The sequence below is a fragment of the Sorex araneus genome, chromosome 10, assembly GCF_027595985.1.
Source record: "Sorex araneus isolate mSorAra2 chromosome 10, mSorAra2.pri, whole genome shotgun sequence".
NCBI classification, from domain to species: domain Eukaryota; kingdom Metazoa; phylum Chordata; class Mammalia; order Eulipotyphla; family Soricidae; genus Sorex; species Sorex araneus.
The window spans coordinates 19183990-19204622 of NC_073311.1; the positions used below are offsets into that span (position 1 = coordinate 19183990).

At 36.4% G+C, this 20633-nt stretch overlaps 1 protein-coding gene across 1 annotated transcript in view; it reads left to right on the plus strand.

Annotated features, from left to right (window-relative positions):
• The window catches only part of ZDHHC17 (zinc finger DHHC-type palmitoyltransferase 17), a 98449-nt gene that overhangs the window by 61750 nt on the left and 16066 nt on the right, over positions 1–20633 (plus strand). Inside the window, exons 8-10 of the mRNA XM_004602688.3 lie at positions 2525–2650; positions 15393–15535; positions 17578–17678. Coding sequence (XP_004602745.1) covers positions 2525–2650; positions 15393–15535; positions 17578–17678 — 370 coding nt within the window. The remainder of the gene's footprint in view (positions 1–2524; positions 2651–15392; positions 15536–17577; positions 17679–20633) is intronic.

Sequence of the window (20633 nt, forward strand, 5' to 3'; positions counted from 1 at the left end):
AGTGAATTTTTAAAAACTAATCTTTTTCCCTCCCCTTAGGATGTGCTTTTGGTTTACATAGATGAATTGAGTTTTAAATGGATAATTAATCTCTAATGCTATCCAAATACAATTATTCTTTCTAAGATTCAAAGCACATAAAATTTAGTTTGTTACAAAATGTAAAATTGTTGAGCTTTGTTAATGTACTGAGAGACTTTTACATGGTTTCTTGAAATGAGGTTTAAAAAAGCTGTTTCAGAAAATAATTTTCATTACCTCAACCTTGATGGACTCCGAGGAACAGTTTTCCTTACTTTTAGTCCTAAAATTAGCCTCACATAGGAAAAAAAGTGATTATTCACCTAGCCATAATGCTTATCTCTTACCCTCGAGGAATTTCTTCATTACCAATTACTTAGTCTATAAATGCTCCATGGTTCTTATTGTTAACTGTTTTTATTATCATTTGCTCTTTTGACGGACATGGAGTGATCACATATAGACTTGATTTTGAAACCTGGTCTTTAGTGTAATTTTTAAATTAATTGCTTACTTATTTTGCCAGCTGAATAAAAGAACTCTATAAAAATAGCCAGAAGACTAGAGGAATAGTTCAAAGATTTTTTTAAAGCTCCCTCCATCTTTTTGTCTAGGCAATCCTTAGGTGTCACATGGCCCTCTAGTGGAAGGGGTGCTCAGCTGGACCGAGGCAACTGCAGGATATGCTCTGGGAGTGGTTACTCAAGGGATTGCTTTTATTCAGGTAATATTTATAGTTTGGCTTATTTAGCGGGTTCTGAAAACTTAGGTGATAGGGTTTTTGATTAGGTAAGGAGATATTCTGAAGTAAATAACCCTATCTGTGGAAAACTAACCTTGATCAGCCCATTCCTCATTTAAAATACTGTTTTTTTTTTGTTTTTTTTTTTCACACTGTCATCTTTTTACTAAAGAATTAATTGCAACAATACTGTATTGAATAAATGGCCAGTCTGTCAGCTCACTTGAGGCTGCTCAAGCGACCCTAAAGCTTAAAAGAAGAAGAATTAATTGGGCTGTTTGTTGTTGTTGTGTTGTTATTGGTGGCATGTGCTAATATTTTTCAGTGCTTTTTATTTTTATTTAAACTGTACTTACACTTGATACTTTCTTTCTCATAAGGTACTCTGGGAAAGACTTTTGTCATTTTGTTTTTTTTTAAATAAAAATTTCAATTTTTTTCTTTTTAAAAGTAATTATAAACTGTACATTCCTGAATTGGCAAACAGTTTTAGCACTGTTTTCCTGTTTAATAAAATAGAGGTTGGGGCAGATGAATTGATAAAGAATTTGTGGTATGCACAGACATTATGGAATGCTGCGAAGCTGTAGGAAAAGATGACACCACGTTGTCTGTTGCAACTAGAATAGAACTGGTGGACATTGTGGTAATTGAAATCAGTCAGAAGGAGGAGAACAAATACTGCATGACCTCACTTATCAGTGTGTACGATAGTATAGAATAATGACAAACACTTGACCTTTGGCAGAACTGAGAGTATGTAGGTGTGAAGGAAAGTTAGGTAAGGAAGAGATGGACTAGCAGTGACACAGGACAGTGATGGGGAGGTGCAGTGACTTTGGACATCAAAACCATGAAGGTTATCACTCTTTTAGCACAGTACCTAAACTACAATTTTAAAAGGGGGGTTGAGGATGTAGGTCAGAGGTACAGCCCCTACTTCACATGTATATCACCACAGGTTTGGTGCCCCTCCCCACCAAAAAAAAAGTAAAAAGAAATACAGTAGAGAATATTAAATGGAATAGAAATGTAGGTATCTTAATTTTCAAAAGGAGAAATAAACTTCTAAAATTAAACAGAAAGAAGCATAGGTTATAATCGGGGTTGCTTATTTCTTGTTTCTTAACTTTCTTTAAACCATTCTCATTCTTTTTATCTTACTTGGCCTTGGTGTTTCTTGAGAGCTTTAAGTCCATAGCTTGAGTTTCACTAGTTTTGGTTACTGCTTTTATTTTTTGGAAATGCTTGGATAGGTAAGCAAATTTTAGATCAAAAATGCCAGTAAGACAATAGAAGGAATAGAAGTTGGTGTTTTCTTTCCTCTCTCTTCTTCAGACTTATCACTGAAATTGAACAAAATATTTTGGCAGTTTGGTATTACAGAAAAACGTTTTGTAGCAATTACTATTACAAATGAAATGCATAATTATATAAAATAACTGACAAATCTAATGATAGTCTCTGATCCAGCAGGTGTTAAAGTACCTACCTTTTGATTTACTTTAATATAAAATAAAATGCAAGCAAAAGTATGATTATAGTGCATGATTCAAAAACTACATTTGCTGATTTTGCTTTAAATGGAAAAGCATAAGTAATGTGTAATGATTTAGATTCTTTTACTAATTTACTTTGCTTATGTATAAGCAATGAACTGATAGCACAGCCAATTACTGTGGGGTGGCTTGCAAAGTAAATTATTAAAATATTTTGTTTTCTTTTTTTCTTAATGTGTATATCATCTACTTATATTTTCAGGGTGAATCTGCACTTGATTTGGCAAAACAGAGAAAAAATGTGTGGATGATCAACCATTTACAAGAGGCAAGGCAAGCAAAAGGATACGACAATCCATCTTTTCTTAGAAAATTAAAAGCTGATAAGGTAAATTTATGACTGAAAATTGACAGAGGAATAGTGCTTTTAAATAGGATTCGTAGGCATGCTTTCTTATCATGACTGTTGATAGCCTTTAATTTTGGCATTGGTCTTGTTTTATTGGTTGTGGGGCTATTCCCTGTGGCACTCAGTAGCCTCCAGCACCACTCCAAGTATTGGGCTTCATTTTTTGATGCTGAGATGTGGAGTTGTTACAGGGCTATTCCCAGAGATGTTTGGTGACCCTACAGCCATACCCAGTGGTAATCAGGCTGTGGGTCCATGCAGTGCTGGTGGATCAAACCAGAACCTGGCATATGCAAAACGTGTAGTACCACTGTGTAGTACCACTTGAGCCATAGTCCCCAACCCCAGTGTATTTTTGTTTTGAGACCACACCTGGCTGTGCTCAGGGTTAACTCTTGGCAGTGTTTAGGGACCTTTATGTGGTGCTGGGGATTGAACCCAGGTTGGCTACTTGCAAGACCCAGTGTAATTATTAAAATATAGCATTTCACCCAGAAAAAAAATGAAGGTAGAGAGCAAAGATACTCAGGCTCTGCTTATTTGGTTAATAGCTATTTGTGTCATCTGAGAATTAAGAATGATGGGTTTCTGTGAAATTGTGTGAATCTCCATAAGCTACCAAATTCAGTGATGTATGTAAATTGGTCATTGGATCAGCTGGCCTTTATTAAGTAATAAAAGAAAAAGGTAAATGAAATTTTCTGTTCAAGTATATTGGTTAGTTAGTAGTAACACATTCTGATTAACATCCTAATGCTATCTTTTCAAGGTACTCTTAACTGTAGCTTTAATTAAACTTTCCATATTTTGTGATATGTTAACATTGTTTTAAGAGAGAGAAACATACTTTCTCTTCTTTATAGAAAGCCCAGTCTAGGTCTGCCATATATTTTTAGTTTTAAATCTATGCCTTCGTGCAAATGTCTAGTTATAAATAATAATGGTTCCAAAACTTTGAATATTTCTTCCAAAGAGAACAAAATTCCTTAATTTTTTTTTCCCACCAGTAAAAAGGAAAAATTAACTGACAGTCATTTTGTAGAAATAATCCAAGATACTTGCTAAATTTTTGTGTTAGCAGCTTTAATAACATTTAGCCTCAAGTACTGTTTTATGTGCTTTACTCTATTTTACTGGTTATACTGCTAAGAAACGTGAAAATATTTATTTTAGTAAAATAATAATGTGAAACCTATATGAAAATATATCTTATTTGTGGGAACTTCGACTTCCTGAATAAACTGGAAAGTTCATTGCCAGTACTTACACATCAGACATCTGTTCTCAGCTGCATGCTTGAGAATAATAAGCAATTTTGCATGTTGTATCAGCCCTTTTATGTCACTATAAGATAGGTTATAGAAGATGTTTTATTGTTTATTTTCTTTGGTATTGCTCACTAGTCTAGAAATTAGATCAGTTTTGAGTGAAATGGCTAATGTGTTATAATTATTGTCAAGCTAATTATAGCTATAACTAGTTACTAGTTAGAACTAACTGTATCACTGTCACTGTCACTGTCAAGCTAATTATAGCTTATTGTCAAGCTAATTATTGTCAAGCTAATTATAGCTATAACTAGTTACTAGTTAGAACTAACTGTATCACTGTCACTGTCACTGTGGTCCCATTGTTCATTGATTCGCTCGAGCAGGCACCAGTAACGTCTCCATTGTGAGTCTTGTTGTTACTGCTTTTGGCATATCGAATATGCCACAGGTAGCTTGCCAGGCTCTGCTGTGCGGGCAGGATACTCTCAGTAGCTTGAAGGGCTCTCCGAGAAGGACGAAGGAATCGAACCCAGGTTAACTGTGTGCAAGACAAACTCCCTGCCCACTGTGCTATCACTCATAAATAATTATAAAAATGTCTTATTTTATGAAGTTACAGCAAAAATGAAATCTAATACAATTATATTCGCTTTTTGGATTGATTTCCTCTTCAAAAGAGCATCATTAAAAATTGAGCACAGGTTTATTAGCTCTTTGAATATATTTTGTGTTTTTATTGTTTTAAAACATAAACTTTTCACTATCACTGTATCACTGTCATCCCATTGCTCATCGATTTGCTCATGGGGGCACCAGAAATGTCTCTAAGTGAGAGTTGTTGCTACTGGTTTTTGCATATCAAATACTCCACAGGTAGCTTGCCAGGCTGTACCGTGTGGGCAGTATACTCTTGGTAGTTTGCTTGGCTCTCCCAGAGGGACAAAGAAATCAAACCCGGGCAGGCCAAGTGCAAGGCAAATGCCCTGCCGGCTGTCCTATCGCTCATAAGTAATTATAAAAATGTCTTGTTTTATGAAGTTAGAGCAAAAGTGAAATATAATACAATTACATTCACTTTTTGGATATGATTTCCTCTTAAAAAGGGCATCATTAAAAATTGAGCATCGGTTTATTAGCTCTTTGTATATATTTTGTGTTTTTGTTCTTGTTTTTTTTTTTTTTCTTTTTGGGTCATACCCAGCGATACTCCGGGGTTACTCCTGGCTCTGCACTCAGGAATGACTCCTGGCAGTGCTCAGGAGACCATATGGGATGCCAGGGATCGAACCCAGGTTGGCTGCATGCAAGGAAAATGCCCTCTCCACTGTGCTATCACCCCAGCCCCTAAAAATAGTTTTTAAAGGTTACGAAAAAGGTTCTTTTTAAGGTTACTAGATGAAAGTAACATGGAATTGCTGTAAAGTTATTATAGCTATGTAGACAGTTTGGATCTTTTCCTGTCTCATATTAGAAAAGTTTAAGTCATGAACATGATCTGCTAATCTGTAAAGTATGTTCTGTATTTAAAACCAAACAAGAAAATCGTGACACCCAGAACTAAATGCTGTTTTACTAAAAATAAGTTATTCCAAAAGGGGTAAAAAGTATTTTTGGAGAGTACTAGCAGAGATACAATAGGGATGTTGATTTTGGGAAAGTACCTTAAAAGATTTTGGATTCCCATCTCATTCATCCTCCTTACCCTCACACACACCCAAATTTGGATTTTTAGGATTAAAAAGTTTTAGACATCCTTGTCTAAAGGATGATTTAAGTATCTAAAACAGATTGAAGTGTTGCTTATTAGTAAATTGGAAGGAAAACATTAAATTAGTATTTTCTGTATTAAAAAACCTGTGGTCCATTTTAATACCAGTAGAAACTTGATGTATTTAATGTTGTTGATTGACTATTAAAACCTGAGATGATTGAATAGTCTTTCCCCTATTTCTCCCTTTAATTATTATTTATAAAAACCTGGGCATTATGTACAAAACAAATGTAAGATCCCCCTGAGAGAAGGGAAAAACGAAGACCGAGAGACTAGGAAACTTGGGACCTTAAGAATGACGTCATAGTGAATTCCCTGAATTTTTTTTCGTTCTTTTTTTGCTGCCTGTCTCCTAACTAGAGAGATACTAGATATGTAGAGATATGCAGATAACCACAAATCAGGGAGTTTAGCAAGCTCAAGATAAAAGCTTTAAAAAAGCAGTTTGTTTACTATAAGTAAACTACCATCAAAGGCCTAGATTTTGTATTGAGATGTCCCAACTTCTCTCCTGAAGTGGTGTCAGAAGAATGTATAGAGGTATGAGCCAGGTGTGGCTCAAAAATAAAAGAGTTAGAATTTTTTATCTCTACTGACTGTTAATGAGGTCCTAGCGCCTCTTTTGTCATTAGCTTGTACGTAGAGAACAATCCTGTGGCTTTCCTACCTTCCCACCCCCCAGCTAGGTGCAGTGGGTAGTGGAGAACTGAAGTCCCACAAATTTCCCAACCGTGTGAGGAGTAACTCCTCAGGTATTCTGGGGTGGTGAGACCCCACATAGCAAGCAGAGAGAAGGTGCCTCATGTCTCATGATTCATGCTTGGCATCAAGCAATGTCAGAGGATTCTCTCTCAAACAGAAGGCTTTTAAGTAGGGTCCAGTGTTACCCAATAACATAATATTCAGTATGTCCAGATTTCAGATGAAAAGCAAGTCATTAAACCAAAAACCATGACGGTCTGAAAATAAATGAAAGGATCATTAGTTGCCAACAACATGATAAACTGTTGCTGTTTGTCTGATTAAAGATGTTAAAATAGTCCTTATTTAACTATTATGGACATGCGGAACAAATGAAACATGGAGTTCCAGCAAAGAATAGGGATGTAGAAATAGAATATAAAGAACCAAACAAATTTTAAAACTAAAAATTATAATATTCTTTTTAAAGGATGAGCTTAATAGCAGAACAGAGGGTAAAGAACAATCAGTGACCTTGAAGTAGAACAGTAAAAATATTAAAATTGCCCGCTTTGAACAACAAAAGGGAAAAAAGTGAAATGACTATACTATATAGCCTAACAGATCTCTAGCTAGATAACATTGATAGGACAAATCCCAGAAGAGGAGAAAATGGTTGGGAGCTGAGAAAATATTTAAAGATGGGCCAGGGAGCTAGTTCAGGATTTTGGCGTATCTGTCCTTCCTTCTTCCCCCCTACCCCCAAAACTATGCAGTTATAATTACTAGAAACACCTCAAAATTTACAAAAGATAAACTTACTTAGTAGGAAACAGAACAAATGCAAATTTTAAACAGATTAAATTCAAAAGAATGCTTCCTAAATGTATCATAGTCTTTTGGAAACTAAAGACCAAATTAATAAATAAAAATCTTGAAGTCCCTTTGTTAATAAGAGTCAAATAGTTAAATTGACAGTGAATGTCTTAGTTTCTTTTTTGCTGGGGGTAGTGGGGGCATACTCACCAGTAGTCCCGATCACCTAGCCACTTATTTCCTCTGCTCGGGGATTAGTCCTGGTGTGGCTCTTAAAAGTACTGGGGAGTTGAACCCTGCGTGACCGTGGGAGGGCAGATATCCTACCTCTGTACTATTTCTCTGGCCCCATTAGTGAGTTTATCAGAAATCATCGATGCCTCACAAAATGGTGCATTGAACAGTCAAATAAGAATCCTACTTTCAGTTAATTCAGGAATGAGAGGAACATCAACACATTTCTAAGATAATGAAATATTATGAGTATGTGTTAGATCTTCAAACTTTACCTAAAAGAATCACTAACATTTCCCAGAAAACATGAAGGAATAAAATGTGTCCAAAAATATATATACTCTCTTAAAGCACAACCAATTACCTACTAAATATCTGGTACAACTCATATCAGGTTATCACAAAAGGAGCCTAGTTAATCCACACACTTGAGTTTTTATTTTTAAGGTAGGTGTCCCAGAACCTGTGTAAAGGCAAAGATTACCCGTTATGGACCCCCCCATAAAAATCACAGACCTTTTAAGTGAAACACCACAGTCCAGAAGTGATTGGTATAATGTATGTAACACATTTGAAAAAGGCACTCAAACAAGAATATTTCATCCAGCTCTGTTATTGTCAAATAACAGATAAAGAAGCTTTTGGTCACTAAACCAGTACTACCAGATACACTAAATGACCTCACGTACAAAGTCTGTACAAAGACTAACAAAAGAAATATTCCAAACCCCCAAAATATTGTATTAAATTTATTTTGATAGTTTCATTAAATGTCAATGGTTTAAACTCACTGATCAGATGGCATGGAATGTCTTGATGGATTAGAAAACTGAACCCAGCTTTCTGGTACTTTCAAGAGACTTCTTGAACTATTTGCATAAAGAGAGGTTCCTTTGAAAAAAAAACCATACAAGCAAATAGTCTAAAGGAGATGGTATGATCATATTTGTATTAGACAAAATCTTAAAACCATAATGAAAGAGATGCATGTTATATAATGCTCAAAGAATATACATCAAGAAAACTTACCACTTAGTAACATAGACAGCCAAGAATCATCAAAATATGTAAAACAACTACTAGTACACCTGAAGAAAAACATTGATGGTGACATAATAATAGGAAATTTTAATATCTTTATCATTGGCTTGAATAAAACAATATTAAGGGATAAAAGATCTTGAAGAAATGGAAGTGGCTTTGATAGATATTCCCTCTATCCTGAAGAGCTTAGTCTATCACTAGCATAGACTATATGCTGGGACACATACCAAGTTTAAATAAAATCGGAAAAATACAAACCATATTTTCTATTGTAAAATACAATTTCATAAGCGCTCAAGACTTTTAACAGCAACAACCAAAACAAGCTATCCACATCGAATCAAGGGGAGTTGAACAGATACTTCCTCGATGATGTTGTAAAGGCAGATAGCTAACAAATGAAGAAGTGTTTATCATCACTACTTATTACAGAAATTAAAATTAAAGTGACTGAGGTGTCACCTCAAACCATTGAGAATGATCTGTATCAAAAAGTAAGCGCTGTTAGGGTTGCGATGGCAAAGCTCTCATTCAGTGCTGGGGGTACTGTGGCCAGTTTCAGACATTTTGGAAAATGGTTTGGAGCCTTCTCAAAAAATGATGGATTAGGAAAGAGCTTCCATATGACCCTGCCATTCCACTTCTGGGCATGTCACACAAGAACACAGAAACATTAATTCAAAGGACCATACGCCCACCTGTGTATCACAGCATTATTCACAGTAACAGATCTGGAAACAATTCACATGCCCAACAAGATGACCAAATAAAAACAAATGTGGCATATATACACACAGTGTAAAACTACTGAGCTCTGAGAAAAGATTTCATCTTGCAGTTTGTTACAACTCGGATGGAATCAGAGGATGTCATTCCAGGGAAGTGAGTCAGAAAAATAAGAAAAATACGCCAGATCATCTCAGTCATATGTAAAATATGAAGAAAAAGAACGTAGGATCAGACAGTCTCCTGTGGGAACAAAGGTCAGATCCTGAGATAGGATTAATAGAACTGTGATTTGAGGATTGTAAGGTGGATGGGGGAATCAGCTTTGGGTTAATAGTGGAGGGAGTTGGCACTGGTGGTGGGCATGGTATAGCAGTACTCCCGAGTATAAGCTGGTAATATCAATAATATTGTTTTTAAAAAAACATTAAATTTTAAAGTAACAGTGAAATTAAGAACTGAGGACTCCCCAATCCAAAGAAATGAACAAATCCGGGAAGTTGATAGAATACACAAATTTCTAAATGCAAAAAACATATGTAAGACACATAATTGTTTTTAAACTATTAAAAGGGAACAATAAAGAACAAAACAACTTTAAAGGGTGCTAGGAAAAACTATATAATGGCACCCTGAAGAAGAATGACCTCTTCACAATTCTAAAGGATAAAAAGGATAAAAACTTTAGCTAAGAATATACAAAAGATGGGGACTGGAGCGATAGCACAGTGGGTTGGACGTTTGCCTTGCAGGAGAACAACCCGGGTTCAAATCCCAGGATCCCATATGGTCCCCTGAGCACCGCCAGGGGGTAATTCCTGAGTAAAGAGCCAGGAGTAACCCCTGTGCATCACCAGGTGTGACCCAAAAAAACAAAACAAACAAAAGAATATGCAAAAGTGTTATTCAAATATGATAAATAAATAAAGTCTCCCTTCCTTACAAAACAAAAGCCTGTGGCGTTACCAGTGGCATACCTGCCCTGAAAGAAAAGCTGAAAGGTGTTCTTCATGTAAAGGTATAACAGAAAGATACAATCATCTTGAACAAGATAACTAATATAGATTTAGATACATGTCTATTATATAATAGTAATGAAGTGAGGCAACAAAACATAGGAGGAAGGAGCGTTTAGAATACATTTCATGCAACTCATTACTAAATCAAGACTATGGGAGATGCAGAAATACTGATGTAATACCCATGCTGCCACAAAGTATGAATCTGGAAGAGATGACTTAGAATGAAAAATTAAAAAATAGACTCACTAGGGAATTCACCAGAGAAAACCATTAAAATGAAAGCCTTTGGAAGCCCAGTGGGAAAAAATATATAAAAACGGGGTTATGGAGATAGTACAGGGGTTCTCTCCGAACCAGCCCTGGTTCTGCCTCTGGCACCCCCTGGATCCCAGAGCATTGCTGCCTACAGCCTGAGAGGCCCTGAGAGCCGTGAGTGTGGTCCTGAGGCCTTGAGTAACCACGTGTGGCCCTGGTTGCTTCTGAGCACCATGAGGGCGGTCCTGGTGGTTCCTGGTACCGAGAGACCTGGCGTTCTCAGGCCCTTGCATTGAACCATTGGAGTGTCTGCATTCTGTGCTACTGAGTTTCTTGGCTAATATTATCGTAATAATAAATGTCATATTGAAAGAAAAAATATATATATATTCAAGTTCTCTAAATAGAAGTGAAATAATAAAAACTCTTTTGAGCCTTAGATTCTGGTAAAGGAAATAATGGGTAAATTCAGTAGACTTTCTTAGTTCTTCTAGATTATGCTAGACAGTCAAAAATATCAGTAAAATAAAAGTTATGTTTATACAGTGAATATTTATGGCAGCCATTTATAAAAGCTGTTCGGGGAGGTATCCTGGTAAAGGAAAGTATGGGTAAATTCAGTAGGTTTTCTTAGTTCTTCCAGATTATGCTAAACAGTCAAAAATATCAGTAAAATAAGTTATGTTTATATAATGCAATATTTATGGCCACCATTATGAAAGCTATGCAAGGAGATATACTGAAGAACATTACATGTAAATAATACTAGAATTTGAAAAATTTTTCCAATAGGAAAAGGAAAACAACCCCCCAAAATAGACTTTAATAATTACATTAAATATAAAGGACCTAAATATACCAATTAATAAATGTATAGTCAATGTGTATTATAAAACACACCAATGTACCATTTATAAGAAATTGACTTCACAAAGAGTCAGGTTATATATGTAGACAAGAGACAGGATAAAAACAATATATGCGTTGAATATCAAAACCAGACCAAAAAACCCACCAAATTACAGATCAGTATGTCCTATGAATCATTAATAAGATATTCACAAATAAAAGTAAGCAATATTTACAAGCGGTTATGCATCATTACCAAGTGAGATTTCCCCTAGAGATGCCAGGCCCCCTTTATATTTTTTAATTATTCAATATAACATCATTTTAACAGCTTAAAGATGAAAACTATCATGATTATATGCATCATTTGAAAAATGCAGAAAGGCTTTAAATTAAGATCAATATCCACTTATTGATTAAAACTCATTTTAAAAAAAGGTAGGGATACAGGTGAGCTTCCTGAATTCTATAAAGAGCATCTCTAAAGACTTCAGTTAACATCTTCCTTAACGGTGAAAGACAGAATGTTTTCCCCGAGCAAAGTAAATATATTCCTCTTTCTGCTCTCATTTTCTGATGGGGTTGGATGTTTTCTTTTTGTAGAGGTTAACCAGTGCCTTGTATACCCTTGATATCAACCCCTTATCGGATAGATATTGGGTAAATATCCTTTCCCATTCTGTAGATTGCCTTTGTATTCTGGTCACTCTATCTTTTGCAGTGCAGAAGCTTCTTAGTTTAATATAGTCCCATTTGTTTATTTCTGTTTCTACTTGATTGCTTAGTTCTGTGTCATCTTTGAAGATACCTTTGGCTTCAGTATCGTGGAGGGTATTTCCAACCTTGTCTTCAATGTACCTTATAGATTGTGGTCTGATGTTGAGGTCTTTAATTCATTTTGATCTGACTTTTGTGCATGGTGTTAGGTTGAGGTCTAAGCTCATTTTTTGTGCATGTGGTTGTCCAGTTATGCCAGCATCATTTGTTGAAGAGGCTTTCCTTGCTCCACTTCACATTTCTTGCTCCCTTATCAAAGATTAGATGATCATATATTTGGGTTGCATGTAGGGATATTCCACCCTGTCCCATTGATCGGCGGCTCTGCCTTTGTACCATGCTGTTTTAATTGTTACCGCTTTGTAGTAAAGTTTGAAGTTGGGGAGGGTTATGCCTCCCATCGTCTTTTCCCCAAGAATTGCTTTAGCTATTCGGGGGCGTTTATTGTTCCATATGAATTTCAGGAGTGTTTGATCAATTTCTTTAAAGAATTTTATGTGTATCCTTATAGGGATCACATTGAATCTGTATAGTCCTTTAGGGAGTATTGCCATTTTGACAATGTTAAGTCTTTCTGTCCATGAGCACGGAATGTATTTCCATTTCCTCGTGTCCTCTTTTATTTCATTGAGTAGCGTTTTGTAGTTTTCCTTGTAGAGATCCTTCCTTAGTAATGCTGATTCCTAGGTACTTGATCTTCTGGGGCACAATTGTGAATGGGATTTTTTTTTTTTTTAATGTCACTTTCCTCTGACTCGCTATCTGTGTATAGGAAGGCTATGGATTTTTGGGTATTGATTTTATAGCCTGCAACTTTGCTGTACAAGTCTGTTGTTTCTAGGAGTTTATTAGTGGAGGTTTTAGGGTTCTCTAGGTATAGAATCATGTCATCTGCAAATAGTGAGAGCTTGATTTCTTCCTTTCCTATCTGAATACCCTTAATGTCTTTTTCTTGCCTAATTGCTATTGCAAGTACTGCCAGCACTATGTTGAACAGCAGTGGTGAGAGTGGGCATCCTTGTCTTGTCCCTGATCTTAGAGTGAAGGCCCTTAGTGGTTCTCCATTGAGGATAATGCTTGCCATGGGTTTGTGGTACATGGCTTCTACTGTCTTGAGGAAAGTTCCTCCAAAACCCATTTTGGTGAGAGTTTTCACCATAAACGGATGTTGGATCTTGTCAAATGCTCTCTCTGCATCTATTGAAATGATCATATGGTTTTTATTTTTACTTTTGTTGATATGATGGATTATGTTTCCGAATGTTAAACCATCCTTGCATCCCTGGGATGAATCCTACTTGATCGTGATGTATGATTTTTTTTATGAGTTGTTGGATTCTATTTGCTAGTATTTTGTTGAGAATCTTCTCATCCGTGTTCATCAGGGATATTGGCCTGTAGTTTTCTTTGGTAGTGGTATCTTTGTTTCTTTTTGGTATTAGGGAGATATGAGCTTCATAGAAACTGTTTGGTAGAGTCCCTGTTTCTTCAATTTCCTTGAATAACTTGAAGAGAACTGGCAACAGGTCCTCTTTAAATATTTGGAAGAATTCGCTAGTGAATCCATCCGGGCCTGGGCTTTTGTTTTTGGGAAGACTTTTGATAACAGTTTCAATTTCCTTGATATTAATGGGTCTATTCAGGTATTCCAAGTCATCTTTTTTTTTTTTTTTTTTTTTTTTTTTTCTTTTTGGGTCACACCCAGCGATGCACAGGGGTTACTCCTGGTTCTACACTCAGGAATTACTCCTGGCGGTGCTCAGGGGACCATATGGGATGCTGGGATTCGAACCCGGGTCGGCCGTGTGCAAGGCAAACGCCCTACCCACTGTGCTATCGCTCCAGCCCCCCCAAGTCATCTTGATTCAGTCTTGGGAGATTGTCGGAATCAAGGAATTTGTCCATTTCTTTTAGGTTCTTTTGTTTCATGGCATAGAGATTTTCAGAGTAGTTTTTGATCTTTGATGATCTTTTGAATTTCATTGGTTTCTGTTGTGATATCCCCCTTTTTATTTCTGATTCGATTTTTTCAAATGACACTTTGCACTTCTTTAGGGTAATGGTACCAAGTGTCCATGTAAGTGTAGACTTGCCCACACGAAGCAGCAGTTTATTCTTAGACATCAGCATTGTTGACACTCTGGTGATAGCAGAAGGTTCCAGGGGTAAAGGGATCAGTCTCCCAAATCTGCCCTCCTCTCTAGATGCAAGTTACAAGCCTAAGTAGCTTTAAATGTGAGATTTCCAGGGCACTCTCCTCAAATGCGATTAGTTGCTGGAGTGGCTTATAGAACTGTGGAAATGTGGAGTGGCTTATAGAACTGTGGAAATATGTTTACTCCCTAGATTATTTACTAAGACATTATTCGGGAATAGTTAGAAGAGATTCAGAAGTATAGATATCCCATTCTCCCAAAATGTCCAACCTGGAATTTCTCTTTTGTTTTCCTAATATTATGAAAGGAGTACAATTTTTAAAAAAGCAATGTGATCTGAGCTTCTGGAAAAGTAGTGAATGGAGAAAGTAGTATTTACATGCTGGTCTCTGTTAGATCCAGTTGTGGTATTTAAGTTTTGTCATTTCAGATTGCTTGAGAGACTTAATAGCTGCCATATAATAGCCCTTTAGAAGGGCTATTATTTGGAACAGGCAACTGATGATAGTTTTTGAAGAAAAAATTGTAATCGATGTTACAGGGAAGTAAATAGATTTTATACTTACAGGTATGGACTTGCCATCAGGTCTGTAGAGACAGCTACATTTGTGGTGTAAAGCACACGTCTTGATTCGTGTTCAAAGGCACATTGAATTTTATTCTGTGGACTGTAAGACTGTCGGTAGTTTTTTTTTTTAAGTTTATTCTGTATTCTTTGTTTCAGCTAAGCATCCTGTGGTTTCTTTCCCTGAGAAAACTAGTCCATGATTCATTCTGGTCATCCTTGTCCCTCTAGCCCTTTTGAAGTTGTGAATGGTATTTATCATGAACTGGTTTTTCAATCCTGTCTAGATTAGCAGGTGATATGGCTATCTTTTATTTCTATGTAGATTCATTCCTATTTTTATTCTTTTCTCATTTTACAAATTTTGACCATTTGTTTGAATGCCTGTCACCAGAACACAGAACAGCATCTTGTGTAGTACCTAAATATAATATGCATATTTGAATGAATGAATGAGTAACAACCTCTTGTTTTCACAAAGATTATAGTGGATCACAATGAGGCTATTTGAGACATGCAGAAATTTCTAATTTTTTTTTTTTTCTCCTGCACAGGAATTTCGGCAGAAAGTAATGCTAGGAACTCCTTTCCTAGTGATTTGGCTGGTTGGATTTATAGCAGACCTAAATATTGATTCTTGGCTCATTAAGGGGCTAATGTATGGTGGTGTTTGGGCTACGGTACAGTTTCTTTCTAAGTAAGTGAGTTACTTTTAACTGTATATGGAAGAATATAATTTGTATCCTACATAAAATCAATGTTTTTATGTTTAGAACACTTTATATTTGATCTTAAAAGGTAAAGAATTTTAGGAAATTTGTATGTGAAGTCATTTAGTTTAAAACATTATTAGAATTATTCTAACAGTGTCTTTAGTGAAAAAGTCTGCAATGTAGTTTTCAGGCTAAATATAATTTGCAAACATCTTAATGAAGTGGACTTGAGTATGTTGAACTCTAAACATAATATGCATATTATTTATTCCCAAGTAATTGTGATATTTAAGCTAACCCTTCCATAGGAATTTTCTTCAGTCACATGTATTTTTCAGAAAGAAGTTTTATTTTATAGTAGCAGCGTAGAGTCTGAGTATATCATGTAGAATTGGTTTTTAAATTTCTACTCCTAGGCCAGATAGAGTACAGGAGATAAGGCACTTGCTTGCATGCAACTGTTGGCTGAATTGTTCAAAATCCAGCACCTGAGCACAGCTTGCCCAGCCTCTTCCTCTTGCCCCCACCCCCACAAAACAACTTTTAATATATCTTATATTTATATATTCATATATCTATCAGTGTATATATTTAGATTTCTCTTCCTGGCCTTAGGTCTCACTGGCTTAAAGGCGCCTCACGGAGCAAACCTAGGCAGGTGTCTATGATCCAAACTGTCTCACCTAATTTCCTTTATTTTTATTTTAACCTGATATAAAGAGTTCTGAAGATGATTTACACAGAGATGAGAATCACTTGTAGTACGTGTAACTATTGTAATGACTTGAATACTTGTAACTAATATGTTCATTCTCAGGAAAAGTTGCAATTGAGTTTTTAGGTGGTCCCAAAGTGATTAAAAATAAGAATTTATGGAGATAGACCTCAGGGTTGGAATGCATGCCTTACTAGCCCCCAGGGACTAGCAGTGTGATCCTGATGGCTCCGAAGCACTGGCTGGTGTGGCCCTAGCAGCACTCACTGGATGTGGTGATACTGGACCCCCAACTACCCCTGGGGAGGTCGTCCCCAGGAAAAGCAGTAGGAAGTGAGCAAAATTTTCTATTTAGCTGATGTGAGTGGTTAATCTATTATATGTTTAATATAAATCATTAATACTTATTTTTCCTGAATTCTAAATATTGAAGATACTAACCTTTGTGTCCACTAACTTAACATTTGTTCTATTTGTAAAGGTCTCCCCAGACTTGCTCTTCAAGTCCCTGTTCTCCCTTGAACACATTTGTCCTATGCTCCTTTGCTGCCTGTTTCCACTCCGGAGAAGTCTGTTTTCTCTCTTGAACACATATTTCCCCTCTTTCTCTCATCTCTCCTAAGCAAGTTTCATTCAACAAAGATTACTTTCTTTTTAGAAAAGTGAAAAGAAAAGGTCTATCCAAAGCTTAGCTTGTATATGTAGCCAATGAGACATAATGAAACACACAGAAAAGTGCTTTGTTCTCATTATCAAAACCATATTTTTGATGTGAAATAAGCTCAATTATTATTATGTAAACTAAAATAAATTAGTGACTTGCGAGGATAGGAAGACCCTGGAATGATGTTTAAAAGTGCTTGAAGGGCCCAGGGATTTGACTCAGTGGCATAAGACTTCCCTTGCAGGCTTGCTTGTTGATTTGTACTGTCTGACACGGAGTGTGATCCTGGGGTACAGTGGAGTTAGCATACCCTGGGGAGCACTGAGACCAAGTGCTGGTGCTGCAGTCAAGTGTAATTGCACACACCCCATCGCCATTACTACCACAGCGACGGGGGAGGAGGGAAATAACCTCTCCCCTGGAATATAATTTTATTTCTTGCTGAATAATAATGGGCTTTGTAAATTTGCTTAATTACTCAACTGTGAACTCATTTGATATTGAGTATACTATTTTAGTATAAAAGCAATATTGTTATGTAAGCATTTTGGTTGAACTATCTATGTGGAATATATGTAATTTTCATTTAAATGTTCGGTTTTACAATGAAATATACAGCTCAATACTTTAAAACTTGTGTTTTACAGATCCTTTTTTGATCATTCAATGCATAGTGCATTACCCCTTGGAATATATTTGGCAACCAAATTCTGGATGTATGTGACGTGGTTCTTCTGGTTTTGGAATGATATCCTTTGCTTATAAAGGTCACATCTAAGGCAATTTTTACTTATTTAGACAATTTAGCACTCGAACCAAACTATTAACTGCAATAAAACACTACTTTGTAAATAGTGTGAACTAGTGTTAATATTGTTTTAATTTTAAGTTAATAGATTGCTGCTTTTGTTTGTTTTTAATGGAATCACCATGAATTGCAAAGTTACAAAGTTATTTATGATTGCATTCCAGGTGCACAACGCTCCAGCACCGGTGTCCACTTCCCTTCACCAGTGTCCCGATTTTTCCTCTCGTGCAACCCCCATTTCTTTATCTCCTTTTCTTGTAGTCATAGTAGCTTACAGTACATTTGCTAATAGGATATCATGTGTGTCAGTTTACCTCCTTTCAGCACCCTGTACTCCATAGTGACTGCTTCCCTGCACCATTGCGTTAGTTGTCCCTTCCCTGACCTACACTGCTCTTACCCACACCTGCATGCACGCGCTCGCGTGTGCGCGCGCGCACACACACACACACACAGAGACACACACAGACAAACACAGACACAGAGACACACACACACATACACACACACACACCCCTAGTGGCAGGCTGCTTAGTAAAGACTGGTTCTCAATGTTAATTTGTTTTAGTAGAGCACTTTTTAAAAAATTCATTTATTTTTATAAGTTGTTCATGATTTATTACATTCAATATTCCAACACCAATCCCACCACCTTTCCACCACAATTACTCCCAACTTTCCCAGCCACCCCTTAAACTGCCTCTATAGCAGGCCCTAAATAATTTCTTTTATATTGCTTGTTATAATTTGTTAGAAATGATCAAAAAATATTTCCTTGGAAGAAAATGTGCGAATATAATTGTATCTCACCATGGAGCTATTTAAGTCCTCGTAGAAGAGATTACTACTACAGGTTAAACTTTGTATGTTTATATATACGTGTACATGTACATGTACATGTACATATACATATACATATACTTATACATATACATATACATATATATATATTTTACCAAAGGAATATTTATTCATTGGGCTTTCTACAGACATTCAAATCAAATTATTTACATTTGGGAAAAAAAGCTTCAGTGTTGACTGCATAGGTCTTAAACTATTGAGTAATTTGGGAATTTGCAACATCACATCATTTCAGTAAGGTGTTTAAATGGTCTCTAAGGATTTTAAATACTTCTGGTTAAGAAAACAAGGTTTGGGGCTGGAGCAATAGCACAGCGGGTAGGGCGTTTGCCTTGCACGCGGCCGACCCGGGTTCGATTCCCAGCATCCCATATGGTCCCCTGAGCACTGCCAGGAGTAATTCCTGAGTGCAGAGCCAGGAATAACCCCTGTGCATCGCCAGGTGTGACCCAAAAAGCAAAAAAAAAAAAAAAAAAAAAAAGAAAACAAGGTTTCATTTTTATTTTTCTAAGCTTTCTTCTTGTGTATAGCACTTCAAAAAACTCAACTATTATCAGTCTTACTGCCTGATTTCTTAAGAGTTAATTGGTTCAGCACCTGGGCAGGAAGCTATTTTGGCAGAAATTCTTCAAGTTTTAGCCATAAAATTCTGGATAGTGAATTGTAATTAGGTACTTCTTTTCTTTTTCTTTTTTTTTTTCCCAAGACAGAGCATGCAGGAATACTCTGTAAGTTGAAGAAATTGCTGAGCACTCATTTGGAATATGAAAATAGTTTCTTGGTTATAATTTAGCATTAAAAGAGTACATTTCTATGGGCCGTAGCAATAGTACAGTGGGTAGGGCATTTGCCTTGCACATGGCTGACCCAGGTTCGATCCTGGCATCCCATATGGTCCCCCAACGCCACCAGGAATAATCCCTGAGTGCAGAGTTAGGAGTAATCCCTGAGCATTGCTAGTGTGACCCCCCCCCCAAAAAAAGTACATTTTTAATTAGTAACAAGTCTCACAATGGAGACGTTACTGGTGCCTGCTCGATCGAATCGATAAGCAACGGGATGACAGAGTTACATTTCTAATATGCTTGAGGGCCTAAATTTTTATACTAATTTAAAACATGTCAGTTAATCTTATATACTTTCCTCTTATCACAAATGATACATGATGTATTATATTATTTATTATTTTATGCCATTAATTGAAAATGGAACTTTGTCTTTCTATAATTTTCCCATGCTATTTTTATTGTTATTTAGTCACCATATCATCATGAGCAACACTTACAAAGCTTTCACGTTTGAGTTTCAGTCATACAGCTTATATTTTCTTAAGATGGGTTGCCTTCTGTTTTACATCCCATCCAGTGTGGTGTGCTGTTCCTGGTTTATCACTGTTGTAGAGTTTGGGATGGTTGTACAGCTGCAAATGCAGCTACACGCTCCAGGATTTCAAAAATTTTGAATCAGGTGATGCAGTTGGAGTTAAATTTTTAACTGGACGTGAATTTGGTTGCCCTGAACGACAGGGTCAGGTGCAGGACCCGAAAGCATCTCTGCAACTTGTTGATCTTTTTAGAGATTTATTTTTGAATCTTTGGATCATGGCTGGTTAATGAGCTTATTTGGCACCAGAGGCAGTTAACCAGGCTTCCAGAAGAACAGGGAGATGGGGGGAAGTAGCCCATCCTTGAATCTGAGAGCCTAGAGATTTTACTCACAAAACCAAATACCTGAGTTTTTCAGCATAATAGAGCACATTTAAAGATACTTTTCATAACAATAGTTGTTACCATTATTAAACCTTTAATAGAGATTTTTTCTTTTTTTTCTTCCTTTTACTTTTTTGTTTTGAGTAGCAAAATGTTTGGGGGATGAGAGGGTGGTGTTTGGACCATAACCATCTTTGCTCCGGGCTTGCTTCTGGCTCTGTGCTCATGGATCACACCTGTTGGGGCTTACTTGGGGGACCCATGTGTGTTGCCTTTATGGGGATTTTCTTAAAACACTTCACATTCATTTAATAGCTGTTTGTTT